Source organism: Strongylocentrotus purpuratus, unplaced genomic scaffold, assembly GCF_000002235.5.
Source record: "Strongylocentrotus purpuratus isolate Spur 01 unplaced genomic scaffold, Spur_5.0 spur5_scaffold_4, whole genome shotgun sequence".
Classification (NCBI taxonomy): Eukaryota; Metazoa; Echinodermata; class Echinoidea; order Camarodonta; family Strongylocentrotidae; genus Strongylocentrotus; species Strongylocentrotus purpuratus.
In genome coordinates this window covers 12,163,841-12,186,306 of record NW_022145610.1, presented here as the reverse complement: position 1 = coordinate 12,186,306, position 22,466 = coordinate 12,163,841, and the positions used below count along the sequence as shown (strand labels likewise).

General features: G+C 35.9%; 1 protein-coding gene across 2 annotated transcripts; it reads right to left on the bottom strand.

Moving 5' to 3' along the window:
• Positions 1 to 162: 162 nt before the first annotated feature.
• Positions 163 to 19,886, bottom strand: LOC105442340 (LDL receptor repeat-containing protein egg-1-like). 2 transcript variants are annotated; one of them, XM_030997754.1, is made up of 6 exons: positions 19,706 to 19,886; positions 13,080 to 13,193; positions 11,680 to 11,802; positions 10,825 to 11,205; positions 9,701 to 9,823; positions 163 to 412 (listed from the first exon to the last, which is right to left on the bottom strand). In XM_030997754.1, exons 1-6 carry the CDS (start codon positions 19,845 to 19,847, stop codon positions 405 to 407), a joined length of 891 nt encoding a protein of 296 aa, XP_030853614.1. In that variant the 5' UTR covers positions 19,848 to 19,886; the 3' UTR covers positions 163 to 404. The 2 variants fall into 2 exon arrangements, with proteins under 2 accessions (XP_030853614.1, XP_030853613.1); XM_030997753.1 differs by lacking the exon at positions 163 to 412 and having other exon boundaries at positions 9,633 to 9,823.
• Between the last annotated feature and the right edge of the window lie 2,580 nt (positions 19,887 to 22,466).

Sequence of the window (22,466 nt, the reverse complement as noted above, 5' to 3'; positions counted from 1 at the left end):
AAGATTATTCTCGTCATGATACACTCCCTTAATGTATACACCTCAATGGTTCCCTTTCCACGTTTCCTTTACATAATTATGAAGCACAGTCATGTACAAGATCGTACGCTAATATCAACCAATCAAATGTTCTAGTGCATTGGCTAAACTGCCCTAAAAAAAATTATATTGGGCTACATGTAAGCATATCGATACTTTACTTTGAAACGAGATACAAATTGTATTATATATATTTATTGCACTTTTTATATCTAATTAAGATCAGTGATGACTGATCACCAATTATTTTTGTTTTCGCATTAATTTGACAAAAGTCTCAGTAAACGGAGATGTCGTCTGACCACATGGAGAAGATCCAGCTAGTCTGCTTCCCGAACTTCTCGATGAAACTTTTACATGGAGCATTACGATGCTGGTGAAATAAAAGTCAAGAAGAAGTATAAGAGTTGATTAAATATCAATTTGTTTCTCAGGTTTTGTTTCATGTATCCTAACAAGGTGCATGCACCCGATTGCATTTCGGAAAGATTAGTCGAATGTGACATGTTGTGATTCTGCTAGTGGGAAAATGAAGAGGTGTATAATTATGTGCACTCTTAGTCAAGCGCAGTTTAGAATTAGATACAACTTTGCACATAAGGGGTAAAAATGGGAATATACCCGAAATTGGTTACGCAGTGTTGGTAAACTCAGGCAAGGATCCAGGGGGGGGGGCCGAGCGGGCCTTGGCCCCCCCCCCCCGCAAAAAAAAAAAAAAGAGAGAAGAAAGGAAAAGAAGGGAAAGGGAAAGAGGAGAGAAAGGGAAAGAAAGAAGAGAAAGAAGAAGAAAAGAAAAGGGGGAAGAAGGAGTTCGGGGGGCAGAAAGGGCCTTGCCTCCCAGGTTGTTGCCCCCCCCCCCCCAATAAAAAAAATAAGAGAGAAGGAAGGGGAAAGAAAAAAGGAAAAGAGGGGATACTGGCGTACTGATAGGGGGGGGGGGCTTGGGGAAATCAAATTCAAACGTGGTTTATTTCTAATTCCATAACGGTGGATTACAAATAATGCTGAAATGACATAATTACCTGACTTTTTAGTAAATTATAGTTTTGTATGTGTTAATTCCGAATTAACAGCCAGGCAAGAAATATGATTCTTGAGATTCCTACATGTCAGGGCCTGAGGAACGGCGGGGATCGGAAGCCTCGAGCCCCCCCCCCCTCCCCACTTTTTTTTGAAAAAGTATATTAAAGAGAAATAAAAAAGAAAGAGAGCAGGAAAGAAACAATAGTTAACTGCCAGTGTCAAAAAATAATGAGGCATCAAAATATGCTCATCTGACGGTAATTTATTGCCCAAAACCCCCGATTTATTTTGGGCTTTGCCCCCTGGATCCCACGCCAAAAAGTGTCCTGCCAGTGTCACAAAATAATGAGGTATAAAAAAAAAAAGCTCATCTGACAATTAGTTAAACGCCTAAAACCCCTGAGCTTCCGGGGGCTCCACTGCCTCGACCCAACCAGGGGCCCTAAGGCGGGCCCCTGAATGCTTATCTGACCGTAATTTATTGCCTTAAACCCCCATCGATCACGCACGCACGTCTGTTATACTCCTGCTATATTCTGCTATATTCCGTATATTTATATACTGTTATATTGTTTCGCAAAGTGAAATATCGCCGTGGAAACGCCAAACTAACTTGGATGCAGATGTACTACTGTTATTTTGTGTTTTCTTGTGCAATTTGTGATGTTGTGAACCTGGTGCATATAGACAGTTTGATGCCGGACTAGAGTCTTGGTCCCACCTGTGACATTTTATGATGGGGTGAGCTTATATGCATGTACATTGTGATCACTGTATTTTCTTAAAAGACTTTTATTGAGAGACTATGTACTAGTATATCAACACTGTAGGACGCAATGACACAATTAAAGTCGAATACCCACTCTGGCAATCCAGGAGCTGAGAGTTTTCGTTACAAACTTCCGAAATATATAACTACTGTTGGTCTACGTATAGCCATACAACATCTTCACATTTCATACGAACGCTATGGAAAACACGGTGGAGAAAACCGTATAGACTATGTTACAGATTTATTGTGTCATATTTTACCTCATCTTGACAAGTTTATCTGTGAGCATTTTGTTACCATATATGAATACCCGGTACCAAGTGATACACAGGCCCAAGATGGCGCGGATAACCCCCAATTTTCCCGCCAAGGCGTCCCAAACAAATCTAATCAAAGAGAAGAAGGGAGGATTGAAGATAATCAGAATGAAAACAATTGCAAGACCTGTGGTACTATCACAACTACTTTGGAATCTGTTCAAAACCAACTCCAGGTTTTGAATGAAACCGTCAATGGCATCATCTCGTCAACAAAAGGCTCTAAATCAGCTAATCAGACGACAACAGATGAAGCTCAAATCGATTCCGATGCAAGCACAGAGAAAGATCAGCATTGTAATGAACCTAATAGCCTTACAATAGATGATCAATTACGAGACTACAAAGCAAAACATCAGCTCCTGAGAGCATCAATGGTCACTCAGAATGCCCATTCAACCGATGTTTTGATTGTTGGTGATTCCATGGTAAAGGACATCAACCCTTCGAGGCTATCAAGAAGACCCGTTAAGTGCAAAACATTCAGAGGCGCTCGTATTGGAGATGTTTGTGACATTGTTTGTGAGCAAGCTATTCAGCAAAACGCTAAAGAAGTAATCCTTCATCTAGGTTCGAACGATGTCACTTCACACGACGCAGATGAAATTGTCGCAAAACTTGTGTCCCTGGCAGAACAAATTGTCAAAGTGACACCGGCCAAGAAAATAAGTGTCTCGACAATAATCCATCGTCGCGGAGAATCAGCAAGCGTTTTCGAGAAAGTGCGCAGTGTAAATGAAATGTTGAAACTTCTAGCCAATCGCTGCAGCTGGGGAGTCGTGGACAATGAAAACATCACTCCTGACACACATCTCGCCGCTGATGGCGTACACTTAAATGGCTACGGAGTACGTGTATTGGCACAGAATATCATCGCATATCTTCGAGGATCCCGCCCTGCGTTTCATCGTGACCAGTTTCCATCAGCCACTGCTTCTGTTTGTGATCCGGCTAGTTTGGATAACAAACATCCTTGGCTCCAATCTCAATATCCTGATGCTACGTCTTTTCAGATGACGAGCAAAGCGAAATTCCGCAAGAAAGCGTCCGACCGTGTTTTCCCACGAGACTGGCTAGATTGTTTACTAACAGCCCGGAGACTCCTCAACAGTCGCAGAGATTAGTGCTTTTCCCTGAAAACCAACATCTCTTGGAAGACATTGAACAGAATAAGCGAAATGAACCATCCAAAACTCCAATAAATGAATTCACTAATGACGATGATACAGCTAGCTCGGACTCAAACAATTCTTCAATATCCGACGACAACGAATATGATATTTGTGTTCAAAAACTTAAAAAATGCAACGGCCTAAAATTAGCTCACTTAAATGTTTGTAGTATGTATAGAAAATTGGATGAATTGCGATTTCTTTTGATGAAAATTAACCTTGACATACTGTGTATTTCAGAAACATGGCTATCTCAAACTACAAGTGATAATCTGATCTCAATAGACGGATATACACTATTCCGGCGGGATAGATCAGATGGTCGCCGTGGAGGCGGCGTTTGTATTTATGCAAAAAACACATTATCGTGTATTGAACGTTATGATCTCAGTGATACCTCATTGGAGGCAATATGGATTGAGTTAATGTTACCCTCATCTGAGAAACTATTATTATGTTGCCTGTACAGACCACCTGACTCGAATATTGAGTACTTTAATAACATGCTAGATGCATTTGAAAAAGCAACTGATGAACCATCTGATCTACTGATATTAGGGGACTTGAATATTGATTATAAAATGGACGAATCACTCCATGAAAACCAAATTAATCTCATAGAAAATCTTTTCCTGTTAACACAAATGATAAATAAACCAACAAGGGTAACTACTTCATCGTCAACTTGTATAGACCATTTGTTAAGTTCAATTCCCCAGAAGCACATTATATGTGATGTTGCACAAATTTCCATGAGTGACCATTAGATGATTTATACTTGTATTAACACTATCCTGGAAAGGAAGCAACATAAAACTCGTCGTTTTCGTGATTATAAATCATTTGATGAAAATCGATTTATTGCTTCTATAAAATCAGCTGAAATATTTCAATTAACTAACGATGTTCCAATCGAAGTAACATGGAATACTTGGAAAGAAACATTTTTGAAAATAAGTAACGAACATGCACCTATCAAGACAACTAGGGTAAAAGACAGATTTTGTCCTTGGATGACTCCCGAAATTGTAAAACTTATGTACACCAGAGATTTTCTTAAAAGAAAGTCCGTGTCTTCTCCTGAACAAGAAATTCGAAATGATTTTGATAAAAAGTATAAAAAACTAAAAAACCATATTATCTGTATCATACGAAAACAAAAACAGGAATATTTTCGGGATGTACATAATAAACATAAGAATAATTCGAAGAAATTATGGACAGAATTGAATAAGATTTCTGGAGTGACAAAGTCTAAGGACCAGAGCTGTAATATTGAATGAAATGAACGATTTTTTTATTAATACAGGTAACAATATCTCTAGATCATTTGTTAAAGAAAAAACCGAAATGGAATCATCCACATTGTATTTATGAATTTTATTTTCAACCAATTGTTAGTTCCAAGATTCTAAAACATTTAACTAACTTAGCTTCAAATAGCAATTTAGATGTCTTAGACTTTGACACTAAATTACTCAAATTAGCTGCACCATATATTGCTCAATCCCTATGTGCCATCTTTAATGCAAGTCAGGATACGGGAATAGTACCTGATGATTGGAAGATTGCACGTACCACACCGATTTTCAAAGGAAAAGGCTCAAAAAATGAAAAAACAAATTATCGACCAATTTCGGTTGCTAGTCATATTCCCAAAATTATAGAAAAGGAAGTACAATTACAGTTACTTTCCTACCTTCAAAAACATGATATGATTAATGTCGATCAATACGCCTTTCTTCCAAACCATTCAACTGTAACATGCTTACATCGTGTCATAGATGACTTCTACGAAGCCTTAAATACGAAAGAAATGGTCGGTGCATGCTTTCTAGACATCTCTAAATGTTTTGATTGTGTTGATCACGAGCTTCTCCTATTCAAACTTGAAAAATATGGAATAAATGAAAACAGGCTCAAATGGTTCAAAAACTACTTAAGTAATAGGAAGCAAGTGGTATACTCCAAAGGAAAATTATCTGATACAAGAGAGCTTTCTATCGGAGTACCACAGGGCAGTGTCCTGGCCCCCATTTTGTTTCTTATATTCATAAATGATATTTCTGAATGTATAACTGAAGGCGTCTGCAACATATTTGCAGATGATGTTGTAGTCACTGTTGCAGATAGTAAGATAGATGATGTTACAAAGAAATTACAAAAAGATATTAATGCTCTTAATAATTGGTATAAACAAAATCGATTACGCATTAACACAAGTAAAACCAAAACAATGTTAATAAAATTAAGATCCTCTGAAGTATTAAATATATACATAAAAGATGAACTGATCGAACAGGTAAAATCTATTAGATATTTAGGTATAGTGATTGATGAAAATTTGAAGTGGAATGTATACTTAAGAGACTTATGTAAATCTATTGCCTATAAAATCTATTCTCTAGGAAAGCTGAGTAAATTCGTAATCCCAGAACTATTGAACACCCTTTATAAGTGTGTAATCCAACCCTGTATAGACTATGCAATATCTGTATGGGGGAATTGCCCAGCCAGCTACAAGCTGCCCCTTCAGAGATTACAGAAAAGAGCTGCTAGATATGTAACTGGTATCTTTGACTATGAACTTGCAAGCGGCAACACATTGATAAAAAAACTGTCCTGGCAAACTATTGATCAGCGCCGTGATTATTTTCTGGCTATGCTTATGTTTAAATGTATAAGGGGCATTGCTCCACCTCGTTTATCAAATGAAATAGAAATGTATTTCGACCGCCATGGCCTAAACACAAGAAATGCAAACTCCCTTAATGTAGTATTGCCAAAACCCAACGTAACCTTATTCAAACAATCTTTTAAGTATGCTGGAGCGGTTAATTGGAATAAGCTTCCCAATGATATCCAAAATGCCAATTCAGTAGAGAGTTTTAAATATCAATATAAAAAATATTCCTTTAATGGATAAAATTTGTTCACTGCCGTTTCTCCTCACTACTACAACATTATATGCAACAACCTATAATGATTGCTAACCCAATTACCTAGAAATTTCAAATACCTACATTACGTCCTAAATTTGATATTCATTTTTTTTTATAATTATGCAATATAAACCATATTTACAACTCATTGGGCTTAATCTCGACATAAAATATTTATTAACTTCATTGTTGTATATAATTCTAATGTAAAATGTCATAATCTAAATGTCATATTGCATTATTTTATATTTTGTCTCCTCTTTTCGTTTTCCCTAAGCCTATTTTTTCCCATTTGTGTTGTTTTCGTTTTTTTACCATTTGTATAAAACTGCTATTTTGTTTGTAACTACTCTTAATGTCAGTCTGTATCTGTATTTTCCATCCTTATGCAGGACCATTATGTAAAACAGCCTGCGAGCTGATTAATGTTATCCTGTTAAAAGATGTTTTAATAAATAAAATGATAAATAAATAAATAAATAAATAGCTTCCGGGGTCGGACAAGGTATCAAAATGTGTTTATCTGACCGCAGGCGCGAAGCCAAGGGGGGGGGGGGGGGGGGGGGGGGGGGGGGGGGGGGGGCGGTGGGGGCGGTGGGGGCGTAAGAGTAGAAAAGTAAGAGTAGAAAAGTAAGAGTAGAAAACGGTACAACGAATCGTCTTGTTTCTCTAATGATTTAATGAAACGTATAATCTTCTGCGTTTCGCGCGGGAGGGGTGAACCTGAATCAGACGAGGATTAAAGGGATCGTTTAACAATGTTAAATCTGAGATGCACGGCCCTACGTGTTATCAGTGTCTGTGATATGGTGTAATATTGAAGCCCTAAAAAAATTGCGCTTCAAAATGATCAAGAAGTGCCTCAAAAAAGTAAAAATCTTTGAGTGACCGGTTTTACCATACTCGTTTTCCCAATAGACTGTAGTGTTATGAAAACCGTCAGGCGAACGGTTTTCAAAATTTGTAATTCCAATCATAAATATCTTGATAATCAGACAGGCGATCGGCTTGTAAATTTCATGGGGTTCCTGACTGACCTAAAGGTTTATAATTATCATTGCATCATGAGCTTAATCCAGAATTTTGTTTCAGAATTTGAGACAAAGTTACCGGATCCCTTTAAGAGTCGAGAACTGTACAGCGAATCGTCTTGTTTCTCTAATGATTTAATGAAACGTAAAAGCTGCCGCGCTTTACGCGGGAGGGGGGGGGGAATTAAATACGTCTTCTTTCTCTTATGATTTGATGAAACTTAAAAGGTTTCGCGCTTCGCGCGGTAGGGGAGAACCTGAATTCAGACGAGGATTAAGAGACGAGAACTGTACAGGGAATTATCTTGTTTCTATAATGATTTTATGAAACTTAAAAGCTTCCGCGCTTCGCGCAGGAGGGGAAAATTGAATTCAGACGAGGATTAAGAGTCGAGAACTGTACGACGAATTGTCTTGTTTCTCTAATGATTTAACGAAACGTCAAAGTTTCCGCGTTTCGCGGAGGAGGGAGGGGAAACTCGCCCCTCACTGCACCCACCCCCCCCCCCTCATTCGCGCGGGAGGGGGGTGGGACTTAATACGTATTCTGTCTCTATAATTGAATGGAATTTAATTTGGCTCGCATAATTTCAAGTTTGCCCCCCCCCCCCCCATAAAAAAATCCTGGATCCGCGCCTGGGTAAACTTTTACCCAACAAACATGCACGGACTTCACTACCGTCAGGCTAAATGTATAATCTATTGCCTCACTCTAAACCCCGCGCATGGTTTTATTTTGATGACGAATGCAGCGATACAAAAATAAAGGAATCTGTCGCTTGTACACAAAATAAGACGCCATTGTACATTCAGCTGCACGCACCGTGGTATCTTCGGCGTTTCAAGAGGGAACAAATAATAAAGAAAGAAAATTCTGACGAAAACAATAGGTGATCTGTCGTTGACAGACCACCTAATAAATAAATAAATAAATAAAGAAAGAAAGAAAATTCTGACGAAAACAATAGGTGATCTGTCGTAGACAACAGACCACCTAATAAAGAATAAATAAAGAAATAAAGAAAGAAAATTCTGACGAAAACAATAGGTGATCTGTCGAAGACGACAGACCACCTAATAAATAATAAAAGAAAGAAAGAAAGAAATTTCTGACGAAATAAATACGTGGTCTGTTGACAACAAACCACCTAATAAAATTAACAATATTACCAATAAAATCATCATCACAATTACTTATCTTGGAACTCATTCAAAGGAGATGGCCGGTATACACCATCTTATCAAAAACACCATCATGGCAAAGAAATGACTAAAAGGGTATGTACCATTCACTTTTCTATATTATACATGTACATCTAATTCCATGCAAGGCGATAAGTGGGTATGCAAAGGAATTGTTCCTTGCAACTATACTTCTGATATATGTGAAATGCTTTTTAGGGTGATGTATTTTTGTTTATTTTACACAACTTCCGCAGTTTTGAATTTTACTTGTTAGTACTAACTGTAAATGGCGAGAGAGGGTGAAAAAAAAGTTTCTCAGTCAACAAAGGTCTTGCATGTACTCACTAATCCATGCGTTAAGAGCTACATAAATGTAAATCGCAGTATATACCATATGCTACTTACTACCTTGGTTCTTAGTTCTTGGTTCAACTTACCATCAACCATAGGTACCAGCATGCTAACTATGGTGCTGTTTTTATAAGAGTATGCTTATTGTGTCCTGGCTGTTTACTACAACGATGATAAAACCATGGTACTTGTTTTTATAATGATATGCTTATTGTGCCCTGGCTGTTTACTAAAACGATGGTAAGACCATGGTATTTTTTAATAGGTTTGTTTATTGTGTCCTGGCTGTTTACTACAACGATGGTGAAACCATGGTACTTTATAAAGTTATGCTTAGTGTGCCCTGGCTGTTTACTACAACGATGGTAAAACCATGGTACTTGTTTTTATAAGAGTCTGCTTATTGTGTCCTGGCTGTTTACTACAACGATGGTAAAACCATGGTACTTGCTTTTATAAGGGTATGCTTATTGTGTCCTGGCTGTTTATTAAAACGATGGTAAAACCATCGTATTTTTTTAATAGGTTTGTTTATTGTGTCTTGGCTGTTTACTAAAACGATGATAAAACCATGGTACTTTTTTAACAGGTGTGTTCATTGTGTCGTGGCTGTCTACTACAACATACAGGAATGTGAATGAGGCTGCACATAGTTATATTAATGAGGCTTTTCTGTCACAATTGTAATCATATCATTACTACCATTACCATCATCAACAACATCATCATCATCATCATTCACCAACACCATCATCACTATCATAATCACCGTCACCACCATCATCACCATCATTATTATCGCATCACAGTCATTACATCATCATCATCACAATCATAATGGCCATCACATCATTGTCATCAGCCTTACCGCCGTCACATTTCAATTCATCTTCTTGACTGTAGACACAATCGTATTTCCCATTGCACATGTCCTTGGCCCTGTCCATGCAGTGGGGAGATCCAAAACATAGACTCTCAGGGCTCTCGCATGCTTAAAAAGAAAAGCAAACAAGAAATGACATGTGGATGCATCCCAAACTTTAAGGAATCGTTGAATCTATGGAAACTATGTCCACCTAGTACCCCATGAAAGCTTTTAAGAAAAGATCAAGTAAGTCACATGCTTGTTGGGTTCTCGTGGACCTCACCTTGAGGAAATTTGGTAGTTAAAAAATGGGAAAAACATGAAGAAGACTGCTTCTGTCTGGGGGGCATTATGTGAAACGGCCGATCGCCGCGAAAATTGGATGCATGTCAAGTAAAATGTATAGAATACTACAGTAAATTCAATTTTTGGAAAAATTCACTCATTTGCATATTTGTATTAGTTTATGCAAATAAGTTCATAAAATTAACATTTTTACCATAAATCATATATTCTTCATATTTAACCATTTTTTTTCCTCACTACATAATTCATTAGACCATATGGAAAAATAATATGACCAAAAAAAATTGGAAGAGCCAGGTTATTCCTTATGTTACCTGTTGTTTTGATAATTTCTTATGTATTTCATTGTTTTGTTTTTACTTATGTATTTTATTGTTTTGGTTGTTTTATTTGATTTCTAACTACAGTCTACTATTTTGACCTCCAAAACAAAAACCTAAACTTTAAACAAGACCAAAGAACAAATGTTTTATCTCTTTTTAGAAAAAATGATATTTCCATATGTTTTTACACAAATCACGAAATGAGCGATTTTCGGGCTGACATGCAAAGACAAAAGGTCACGTGACTTTGTAATTGTATACGTTCGATTTTCAAACAAATTCTTTTAAAAGATGCCCAAGGCTCGAAAGGAAAAAGTCAGTGAGCGGCGGGGCTTCATCCGTATGCGTTGTCCCTGTATTAAGCCAATGGGCATCAGAGAATTCAGTAGTCAAGGGGTTAAGGGGTAGTCAGCTACATAACACATTGCGCAGAATATAAGGATAAATGTACAGGACACATTCCATAGAAGCCACCAGAAAAGAGTGCAAGGTTCTTACCTATGGCTGTGACCCGTAGCTGGACAGAAGCATGTATGCCTTTGGGGAAATTGATCATAGCAAAACCTGTGTTGCTCTTGAGAGAATTGTTCCTAGAGTTGCTAATGCTTGCTTCGTTACCTCCATGTGCCAAGTAATAAGTAATATCTGCTGCGTTTGTGGGATCGTCTCCAGCACCAGCAGAGATTTCAAACAAGGAGACTAGCGGGCCATCAGACCAGGTAACATCCAGTAACTCCATGAAAAGGGTTGTACCTGGTTCGCCCTGAAATACATAGTGTGTGAACTTTTTGAAGTAGCTTGCTGGGGTGTTGCGATTCTCATCACCACCAGAGCGTTGGTCAATAGTCACCCAGTCTCCAGTTGGTACCTGAACATTCTCTAAAAAGGGCAGAGACAATTAAAGCAAAACATATCAATGATGTACATTCTCTTCTTTGATTTTATAACGAACCTTTACATTACAAAAAGCTCTCGTTAAAAATATATGCCACCACTATTACACAGGAACCAATGTAATTCAGGTGGGATATCGTGACCCCCATTTCGTTTTTCTCGTCAAAATTTGGACAGAGCCTTGCAGCTCTGCCTGATAGAAAATGTGAAGTAGGAAATATACATGTCCAAAAGTCAATCAAAATTTACATGAAGACTAAAATGAAAGTTCGAACAAAGCAAAATGACCCAGTATTGGTAATATATAACAACTAGCTTTCTCCCTTCCTTTCTCCCTCTATCATGCTTATCTCTCTCTCCCTCTATCATGCTTATCTATCTCTCCCTCTCTATATATATATTAGTGGTCTCTAAAGGCAGGTTATTGTTAAATAAAGTTAGTCGCTATCAGAGACTTACTGATGAATTCAGAATGTTTGCAGAGACTCTCAGACTCATCTTCCCCTCCTGGGCATTCTTTATAGAAGTCACAAACCCGAACATCATTCAGGCAGTCGGAGCTATCACTACAGGCGAAACATCCTGTACATAATGATAATAATAATAAACAATAATAATAATACTAATTTGAAGACGGATAGGAATAATAATAATGACAGTAATACTTACATAAATATTAACAAAAATAGTAATGATAATATCATCGAAATTGATGAAAATAATAATAGTGATAATAAATTTCATTTCTATAGTGCTTCATACAAATAAAGTGCTTTACATCAATTTGTTAAACTATCAAAGAATTGGTGCATAGTTAAAAGAATTAACAGCTTATACAATGTTTAAACTACACTTATTAAGGAAGTAGTAAGGCGAGGAGGTGAGTTGGCTCAATCGGTAAAGCCTCTGCATGTAAAACCAAAGAAAGTGGGTTCGAATCCAACCTAGGCGGATGACTGAGAGCTTGCGTTGTGTGTTAATGTGCCCGTCCTGTTTCATTAATGCAGGCTATGTTAGGTGGAAAACACTCTACCCCTTGGAAATTAAATGGAGGCCCCGTGTAGACTGAGGAGAGTCAATACTTTGCATGTTATGAACACACTGCACTATTCGTATATAAGAGTAGGGGGAAAACCCGGTGTAGTAAACCCCCATTCAGTTATACCGGGAGGGGGGTTACAGTGATTCAGTTCGCTTTTCGCCTCCAATTAAGGCACAGGTGGCGCAAAATTATAATACGTATAATAATAGTAAGCAATAAACAGACAAAATACATCTGTCAGCCGATAATTTGTATGATACCTGTACTTGGTATTATGTACCAATTATCATGATGGTTGTATAACTTGCTCCTGCAACAATTGTTCTGCGTCAATTTCCTGCGCTAAATGATGTTTTTTTGTAACCTCAGCCTTGACCCAACACTACAGATATACATAATCCTAACCAAAACATAAAATCTAACTCTAGGTTTCACAATGGTAATACAAATTTTGAATTTCATAATCCAATCCTATTGAATATTACCAAAACATTGTCGCTGGCTCACAAATGGGAATATTCAGGAAAATGATAGAGGCAGAGCTATGATATTAGGATGTAAAGTTAGAATAGTCTGACTGTTTATGCTGAATAATACCAAATCTATTACTTAAGTCGGAATATATTTTTAGATTCACCAACACAGCCTCCTGCCTCGTATACTGTATTTTGGGGGCTACTTCATTTAGCCAAGCTACCATGACAATATTAATAGTTCAAACTTCAGTATTGTGGCATGAATCCCCATCCCCGTCTCGAGAAAAAAGAAAGAAAAAAAGATTAAAACATAAGAATAAATATAAAGTTGAACAATGTACCTTCACAGTTGAATTCATCGATACCAACTGGGCAGTCATATATACCATCACATTTGTCGCTTGCATCGTAACACGTTTCAACAAGGGCACATTTATCCTGGTCTTCACCACAAACTACAGAAGGAAAAGGAAAACGTTAATAATCCCATTTTATTGTCTTTATAATGATGAAACCTGTACTGACGATGAAAAGTATAACGAGAAATTTAATTTGTCACTGAGGACGATTAAGGTGGTCTGTTATTAAAAACTGTGTGCGCTGATCTTGTTAAGGATTGTTACAGCTACAACATATCGACATTTGAAAGAAAATCGATCAATATTTACATAGTTACAATCCATTTTCGATAAATATGCTGAAGTCATAATATGCAAATTCGTATTTTGAGTTCTAAGACCAATATGATGATGTCATGATATACTTAAGGGCAAACTGAGACATGAAATCATTTTTCCGACACATACTCTATTTGAATATGAGAAAAAAAATTGGGGTCACCGGGCATCCGAAAGAGCTATAATGGATTTTGTATAGGCATGTTTTTGTCCATATATGCTATGTATTACAAGAACTCGTACGCACGAACATATATCTTGAATGGACGCTCATTTCGTTATTAATGGTCATAAAGAGATAAACATGGTATCAAATTGTTCGGAAAAAAATGCTCAATAACTTTAGCGAAAGAAAATGGCGATTCTACGTTACGTACGGCCATCACGCACGAAAACGCGCGCGCAGAGGTGTGCGCACACAAATTGTTTGAAATGCTGCAAATGGCCTGAAACGTACTCTAATTTGATCAAAAAGTGATTTTGAGCATTTTAAATTTTTGTTTTTCAGTTTCAGTTTAGTAATGAAAATGACGAAAATCCATCGAAAGTAAATTGAGAGAAAATGGAAAAAGTTGAAATAAAATTAAATCAATCGTTAACATATAAATGTAGAGGAGCTTTCGGTGGGTTAAGACTAAACTGGATGGAATATGGTAAAAAATCATAATGCTGGGCCGAATTTAAATGTTAGAAAAACAAAAGCAATAACAATGTCAACTCGATTAGAATTCACAAAAGGATTAAAATTGAAAGATGGTCCAGCCAAGTAGCTGGGCAATTACCTCTCTAATGAAATTTGAAAAAGTAAAATCAATCCTTAATTTTTGGAAAATGAGAAATGTATTCATGAAAAAGTTGTTATTATCAAACTGCTAATAATCTCAAAATTTGTGTAAACTATTTCAGTATTACCAAAATATCTCCGTTGTCTTTTATATTAAAAAACAAATTGTTCTCTTAAAGATTGTTGATGCTTTTTTCAAAACATAATATGCCTAATTTGTATGTTGATTTGATGGTATCCTGGAGTGAACTTAGATATGTTGGATTTTTTTTTAATGTACAAACATGTTCGAAATAAAGTATGATGGTACAATAGCTATATACAACTTGACATATATTTTAAAAATTGGTTTAACAAGGGGATTTTCATAATTAATGATATTATATAAAATGGAAATTTTATATCTGGAAATTAACTTGTTATGCACTTGGTTCGAAGCTAAAAAAAAAAGCAATCCCTAAAACATGGATCACACGAATTCATGTAGAAGTCCATCAGCATGGTGAAAAAACAGGTGCTTTGCACGATTATGGTAATGACTTTATTGAACTCAGAACAGGTGATGCTATTATTTCATATTTCATTTAATTCCATTTCATTTCATTCTTCATGAAAAAAACATTAAAACATACACACATGGTATACAGATAAAACAATTATTACAAGAAAAATACGAAGGGAAGGAGCAAACAAAATTGTATGGGCAATTAGCCTTATGAACGTCAACCCCTTAAAAAGTATACACTGTATTGTTGAGAAAAGAAAAAAAGTAAAAGAAAAGCAGTGAAAACCTTAACAACAATACAAAATAAGAAAGAACAAAAAGAGGGGGAAGGAGAAGGGGAGGGGAGGGGGAATTCATTAAAAAGTGCATTAACTGAATCGTAACGTCATTTATTTTGAGATTGAACACAATGATAAAAGAGGGGATTTATAAAATCGTTTTAAAATATTCATTGAATTGGAGTTTTTCATATTAAACGGGATATTTTTCCATAAAACTGGCCCTTTAAAAAAAAAAAAAAAATTTCTTCAACATTTGAACTGATTTTAGGAAAATGAAAATTACCAGCATTACGAGTTTCATGAGAATGTATTTCATAATTGAATGTAAATTTACATGACACGGACCTTGGCAATAAACACTTGGAACACATAAACATAAATAAAGCAATATCAAAATTATTTAACATTTAGAAACTTTAATTGTTTAAAAAGTGGCAAAGTGTTGGCAATGAACGGGGCATCGTAAATTGATGAGCAGCCTTCTTTTGTAAAAATAAAAATAATTTCGTCATAAAATAAACAGAACCATTTGACCATGTAATATTACAATAATTAATGTGTGGATTTATCAGGGCATAATACAACATAATCAAAATATATCTTGGGAAGTGTCTTAATCGATAAATAATACCAACTCCCTTAGCAACTCTGTTACATATGACACCAATGTCCTCATGCAATGTCAACACCGAGATATTTAGTAAAAGAAACTCGAACTATAGCTTTAAATTAATAATCAAATTATCATCTTCAACTTTTCTATTTGTAAATAACATAAATTGAGTTTTATCAATATTTATAACTAATTTATTATTTAACAACCAATCATTTAATTTATGTAATTCGACAGTAAATGTATTTAATAACATGTTCAGATTACTTCCAGACATGAAAACACTGGTGTCATCTGCAAAAAAGAATAAATTGTAAGAGTTTAGAAGAAGTAATGATATCGTTTATATTATTAACAAGGAAAGGTATGGACCCAATATGGACCCTTGGGGCATTCCGCATCGAATTCCCTTATTTGAAGATTTATGATTATTGATAACTACAAATGGAGACCGGTCTAACAAATAACTCTTAAATAATAATAAATACATTTCCGCGAAATCCATAATCTTCCAATTTGCTCAAGAAAATAAAATGATCTGATGTATCGAAGGCTTTGCTCAAATCGAGAAACAATCCAACCGTGTATTCTTTAGAATCGATAGCTTTACAAGCTTTGTGAATAAATTCAAGAAGCGCCATAGATAAGGAGTGTCCCGTTCGGAAACCATATTGATTATCAGACAAAATATTACAGGAAAATAGAAAATCATTCAAACGTTTGTATAAACCCTTCTGAAAAATCTTTGAAAACAAAGGTAAGACAGATATTGGGCGTTAATTTTTGGCACAACTAACATCACCTGATTCAAACACTGGGATCACTTTTGCTATTTTTAATTGGGTAGGGAATACACCATATGAAATACAAGAATTAAATATAGAACATAATTGTGGTGCAATTATATGAAGACTTTTTTAATGACACCAACATCGATTTCATCATGACCGGCACTAGATCCATTTTCAAAAAACAAACAATATCAATAATCTCTTTACAAGTTACAGGAGAAAGAAATGCAGTTTTATCATTTCTTCTAAGATTCTTATGATAAAATGATTTAGAATATTGAACATTATTTGTTGAATTGTAACCATTATATTAGAATGCCAACAATGAAATCAAAACCGTTTCATAGTTTATTGTGTAAATTCAAGAATATTAATCCAATTGTATTGGGGCATTGGGAAGACAATAAAAAAAAACCATCTTCTCGATTTTGACTGGAGAAAGATATTGAAATCTAAATTTAAAGTAATAAAAACACAATAAAATTAAATAATTCCATTTCAAAGCACTTTACTGTATTATAATGTACCTTTCAGATATCATTTATGTAAATTAAAAGTTGTGTGTGCTTATTGCAAACAACAGAATCATTTGTTCATGTTTTGTTACAATGCCCCAAAGTTATTACATTATAACATTATTCTGGGAACGCAATGTTGCATTTATTCACTATAACTTCATAACAATCACAGATATGAAATGAAAAGCATTTGATTCTTTGTACAGAATCTCACTGCTCAATTGAAAAATATATAAATACTAGTATATTCATAACATACACACAATAATGTACAGGTGTATATGTTAAATTACCTTCATGGAAAAACGTACAATAGCTTTTTGATATGGCAAATGTATAAAAAAAATAAAAAAAACTGCATATAGATAAAATCACATTTATCTAATGCTCCTCAGCATTTTACTCCGGGATTTTAAACTATTACAATATTTTCCCGTTTTTCTAACCAATGTAAAGTGAATGATTATGAATTACGCATTTAGATCCTCTTAATGTAATTATTGCTGTTGAATGTGTTTATATTTATTTTACACATGCTTTTAATGTTGTCGATATTGATGATTTGAAAAATTATTGAATAAATTACCTCTGAAGAAGAAAATATATTCTAAAAATCAAATGTCAACGATGGTTGTTCGAGCCTGACTTGTAAGAAATAAACATGTCCTTCATAATTGTATTGTTTTAATGTTATGCAAAGTTTTTTGATAATAATTATGCAAAATTGATAGTCATCTAATGTCATGATTTTTGTAGTAGGCTACTCCCCTTATAGTCTTTAAAACAGCACACTCATTTATAATTACCATGCCGGTGAAAATGACCATCGTAAATATAACCTATCAAATTAGCAATATTACTATTATCAACTTAAAGGTGAAATTCAAAGAACTGGTAAAAAAAAAAAAAAAACTGGTAAGCTAACAGATGGTCATCGTACAAGTTTTAGGTCAACTACATATCGGATGATTTACAAAAAATACAAATACAACCACCTCCATAGCAGCTGGGATATACGAAAGATTCGCCGGAAAAATAACGATGTTTTAATGACGTGACTATATGGACCAATACTGCCCAAGCAGACGACATCCCATAAAGAATGAACATATTTGCAAAGCTATTATTTCTCAAATTATAATGAGTTTAGTGTATATAAATTTAAGGGTATGTCAAACCATTCAAAAGGAGATATGACCCGATTCTGATAACTAAAATCTTTTGCTTGTAAATACACAGGATAGGGGTTAATTAACAATCGAAGAAACCAGACTTTCATGATTGAAAAACCCCCGGAATGATATCAAGGACGGCATTTGTTCCCTCTCGAAACGCCCCACTTACCGCGGTGTGTGCAGCTGAATATACAATGGCGTCTTACTTTGTTTACAAGCGACAGATTCCTTTATTTTTGTATCACTGCATTTTTCATCAAAATAAAACCATGCGCGGGGTTTAGAGTGGGGCAATAGATGAAGTAAGAGAAAAAAACTCAAGAGAAGATAAAAACACAGGCACTGAAAATGTGTGAGATGTCATGGGACATCGTCTGCTTGTGCAAATCATGTCCATACTGTGATCTCACACATCTCAGCAGCGTTCGGAGAGCTCTTCAGGTGCTATGCCGGGGCTGTATTTAAGCGTTTTGTAATAATCATTACTTCGAATATTTCCAAGCATTGAATTTTGATAACCTTGTCGAATCAAAGTTTCAACTTTGCAATAATGAAAATAAAGTAAGTTTTTAAAATCAATGAATATCTACTTTAAACGTTAAAAATAGCATTGATCATGTTGAGGGTGGTAACGGTGTTGGTAAAGATGACAACGAAAGAAATATACCTTTCCGCCTTTTAACGTTGGTCTTCATTGACCTTTCTTATTTTCATGACTTTCTAATAGACGTGTTGAATCGAAAATTGAAAGGCACGTAATATTATTATTCATAGAAGGAGGATTCTATTTAATGTGCATATTTCTTTATATTTTGAGATATTGATAATAAAGCTTGACTTACGAACGCAATTTAGTACTTTCTTTCCCTTGCAAAAGCAGTTTTGACCGAATTAAACGCAAGCTGCAATACCAAAATAAAAGACCAAAATTGATCGAAGCAATAATAAATCAATAAATCTAATCAAATCAAACAAAACTTGGCTGGTAACTAAATTCATCTGGAAATATCATTTGTAGGGATAAGAAGTGACAACAAGTATCATCTAAAAGTGTTAAATCAGCGGCTTTCTCTTATACAGTCAAACCTGCCTTTAATAGTGGCCTATATTATACTCTTTATAAAGGTCACTCATATTGCCTTCGTCTAGAAGAGAATGTGTGTCGAAGAACCTGTCTGGAAAGGCCACCTGCATACAGTGGCCCACTTTATGTGTTTTCGTTTGGTGGCCTTCAATAGACTGTAGTAATGATAATGACAACCCATATTTCTATGACGCATATCACCACGTATGAAATCCCATTGCGCGTTTTTGTAATAGAGAAAGAGAGTCCGGGTGATGAAAGGAGAATTATATATAATGCATATAATTCCAATACTGAAAACAACTCTGATAAAAAAAACATTCATATTTAACCTCCCCCCCCCCCCCTCTATCATCAAACCTCAGGGCACACTTTCTTCAAACCTGATCGGATTATGTAAAAACATCATTGTCATGTTGGCACATTTCAATAGGTGACCGCACAATCATACGGATATTGCTTTAGGCTGATCGTTTTGTAATTATCATGTTTTAGTTATTCATTTAGTTGGTTGACAGGATTAAAAATGAATTACTTACCGTCGGGGCTCTCGCTCTGGTTCTCCTCTACATTCAACGCATCAGGAATTTGGATCAAATCTTCCTTGACCAAAGCACTTGCTGCCACGGCCAAGGCAATCAGAGAGTAGAGAGCGATCATGGTTTTTGACGCCATTTTCATAGTCTGAGGAAAATAGAATCAACATGGAATACACTTTGATCATTAATTTTGGTCAAAGCTACGGTGAAAGTGCAACACAATTAAGAATCCCAGCATGAATAGTGACGTACTGAAATTTTCCTTTAACCACTCATCAAGAATGAACAGAAAGCCAAATTCTGGATGATATAAAGTTAGAACGGAAACTGAAGGAACAAATTGCCCGAAAATTAATGGGCTACGAGACGATTGACTGTCAGAAAATACGGGAATTGCGGTTGCTCTGATGAATGCAAGGCGGAAGGCGTCAGAATGTCTACATTCAATCACATTCTTCGCTATCTGGAACCAAACACATGAGAACGTTTCTTAATGCCGTGTTGAAAGACGATGTTCACGGTCCACTTCTTCATTGCTGTCATTACATACACTTAAAGGCTTTACCCCACCCTCCTTGAGAAAACGACTCAATGCTATGATCAAGGCGCAGAAAATATTAAGAACTCGAATTTAATGCATGATCTGACAACAGTACTTGGGATACCACCTTCTAACATTATCAAACTCAAGCTTGGGTATGAGCCATCATAACTTTAGCATGTTTGTTGAGTAAAATATACCCCAAATTGGTTAAACACTTTCTAGTATTGATATGAAGTCTTTAATACCCAAGAAATATATATGGTCCGTTTTTGTCGTTGTAAATTGTAGCCAACTTCTTCGAAGGGGAAATCTACCCTTATACTAACTTGGTTTTAATGAAAGCAGAAAAAATAGACAGAACGGGCCAGTGAAAATTTTAGCAAAAACTGATTATTAATAAGAAAGTTATGATTTCAGTTGAAGGTGCAATCAATGCAACACAAATTGCCAACGCTTTCCCCTCCCATTTGCCCGGTACTAAAAGACTTCAAAGATTGATATATTCCTTTAAGACAATATTCAAGCATACATTCACCCTAAATATAATTATTGCAAATATGTTTTATACAACCAGACCTGTATGAAACCAATTACCAATCTATCCTGTCATCAATTTATGAGATAATGAAAGTTTATGAACTTTTCTGTACAGACCAAATTATTATTATTATTATGTATTTGGCGTCACCTGAGCCTGGGAGGTGGAAAGCAAACTGAATCACTGTAACCCTCGGGTATCTCCTTCCAGTATAACTGATTGAGGTATGCAGGTGGACCACTACAACGGGGTTTTCCCCTACTCTTGTACGAATAGTGCAGTGGGTTCTTAACGTGCAAAGGTGGTGACTCTCCTCTACACGGGGCATCCGTTTAACGCCCTATCCGAGGGACGGGGTGCTTTCCACTTAACATAGCCTGTGTCTGTGAAACAAGGGGAGAGGCACGTTAAAACACAACGCAGGCTTCAGTCATCCGCCTGGGTTGGATTCGAACCCGAGATCTTTGGTTCGACAAGCAGACGCTTTACCGACTGAGCCATTGGAGAGTGGGTTGCAAATACGTCACAGTGTTGCAAATTTGTGTTTCACTGATGACAGCTTCGAAAGGTCTATTAAAACATACATCTTCCGTCAGTAATAAAGCATGATTTACCTATTTATTAATAATGATGTTTCTATTCACATTATATTACTGAGTAAGCGATAAGGTCCCTTTTTGTTAATAATCGATATCATTATCAATACAATTACAAAACTGACAGAATTTATAGAAAGACGTCTCATGTGCAACAAGAATACTTGGGCCTACCTGATTTCGATGTGATGTTCGAGTAGAATTCTGTGAGATGATAAATGATAAACTTTCTCGAAGCTTGATGTGACGAAGTGTCTCTATCCAGCTACCTGTTGAAGTACTGCCTAGATAGCTTCTACTAGTTTTATAGAATATCGAAGGCCATCGCGACCATCTGCTCTAACCTTGGGTGAGAAAATACAATTATTAACTGACAATTCTCGTGTACAACTATTAATTGCGTCCTTGTCAATATGATCGAATTTGTTGCAAATATTTGGAATCTGAACACGGTAAACCTCATCCGATCTAATCATTCTGCTGTATCTGAATATTGCGCGATCAAGGCCAGCAAAGTACAAGAGTACAAGATAGGTCGTAATAGAAATGTTCCATACATGCCAACATTTGAAAATCAGAAATCTGTACAAATTATGCTATTTAAAAAAAAAAAGAGGAACAATCCTAACTCTCCTATTCAATACTAGAGACAAATTCGTACAGGAAGAGGAACACCTGCATTAAAATGATAATTATCTTCTCCCAAAAAGAGGAATGTTCCTCTTTAATCTGAACAGTTGGCATGTATGATGTTCTTGATCGAAAATCCACCGAAACGCTTATTCACGCATTTATCAAGATAACAATCAATCAAAGCAGTAGCCTTCGTTGTGGCCTTCCGGACTCACGCATTGCAAAACTCCAGAGAATCCAAAACTCTGCTGCCAGGCTTGTAACACGCACACGTTCTTGTGATTACATTACTCGTACTCCAGGGGATGTTTCACAAAGACTAAGATCGACTTTAAGTTGGACTTGACTATTGCAGGCCGTTTATGCCACTGTTTGCCGAACTTTGCTCTCACCATTTCTTGGTATTGGTCTCTCAAGGGACGAACAAATCATGGTCACAAATCTACATTT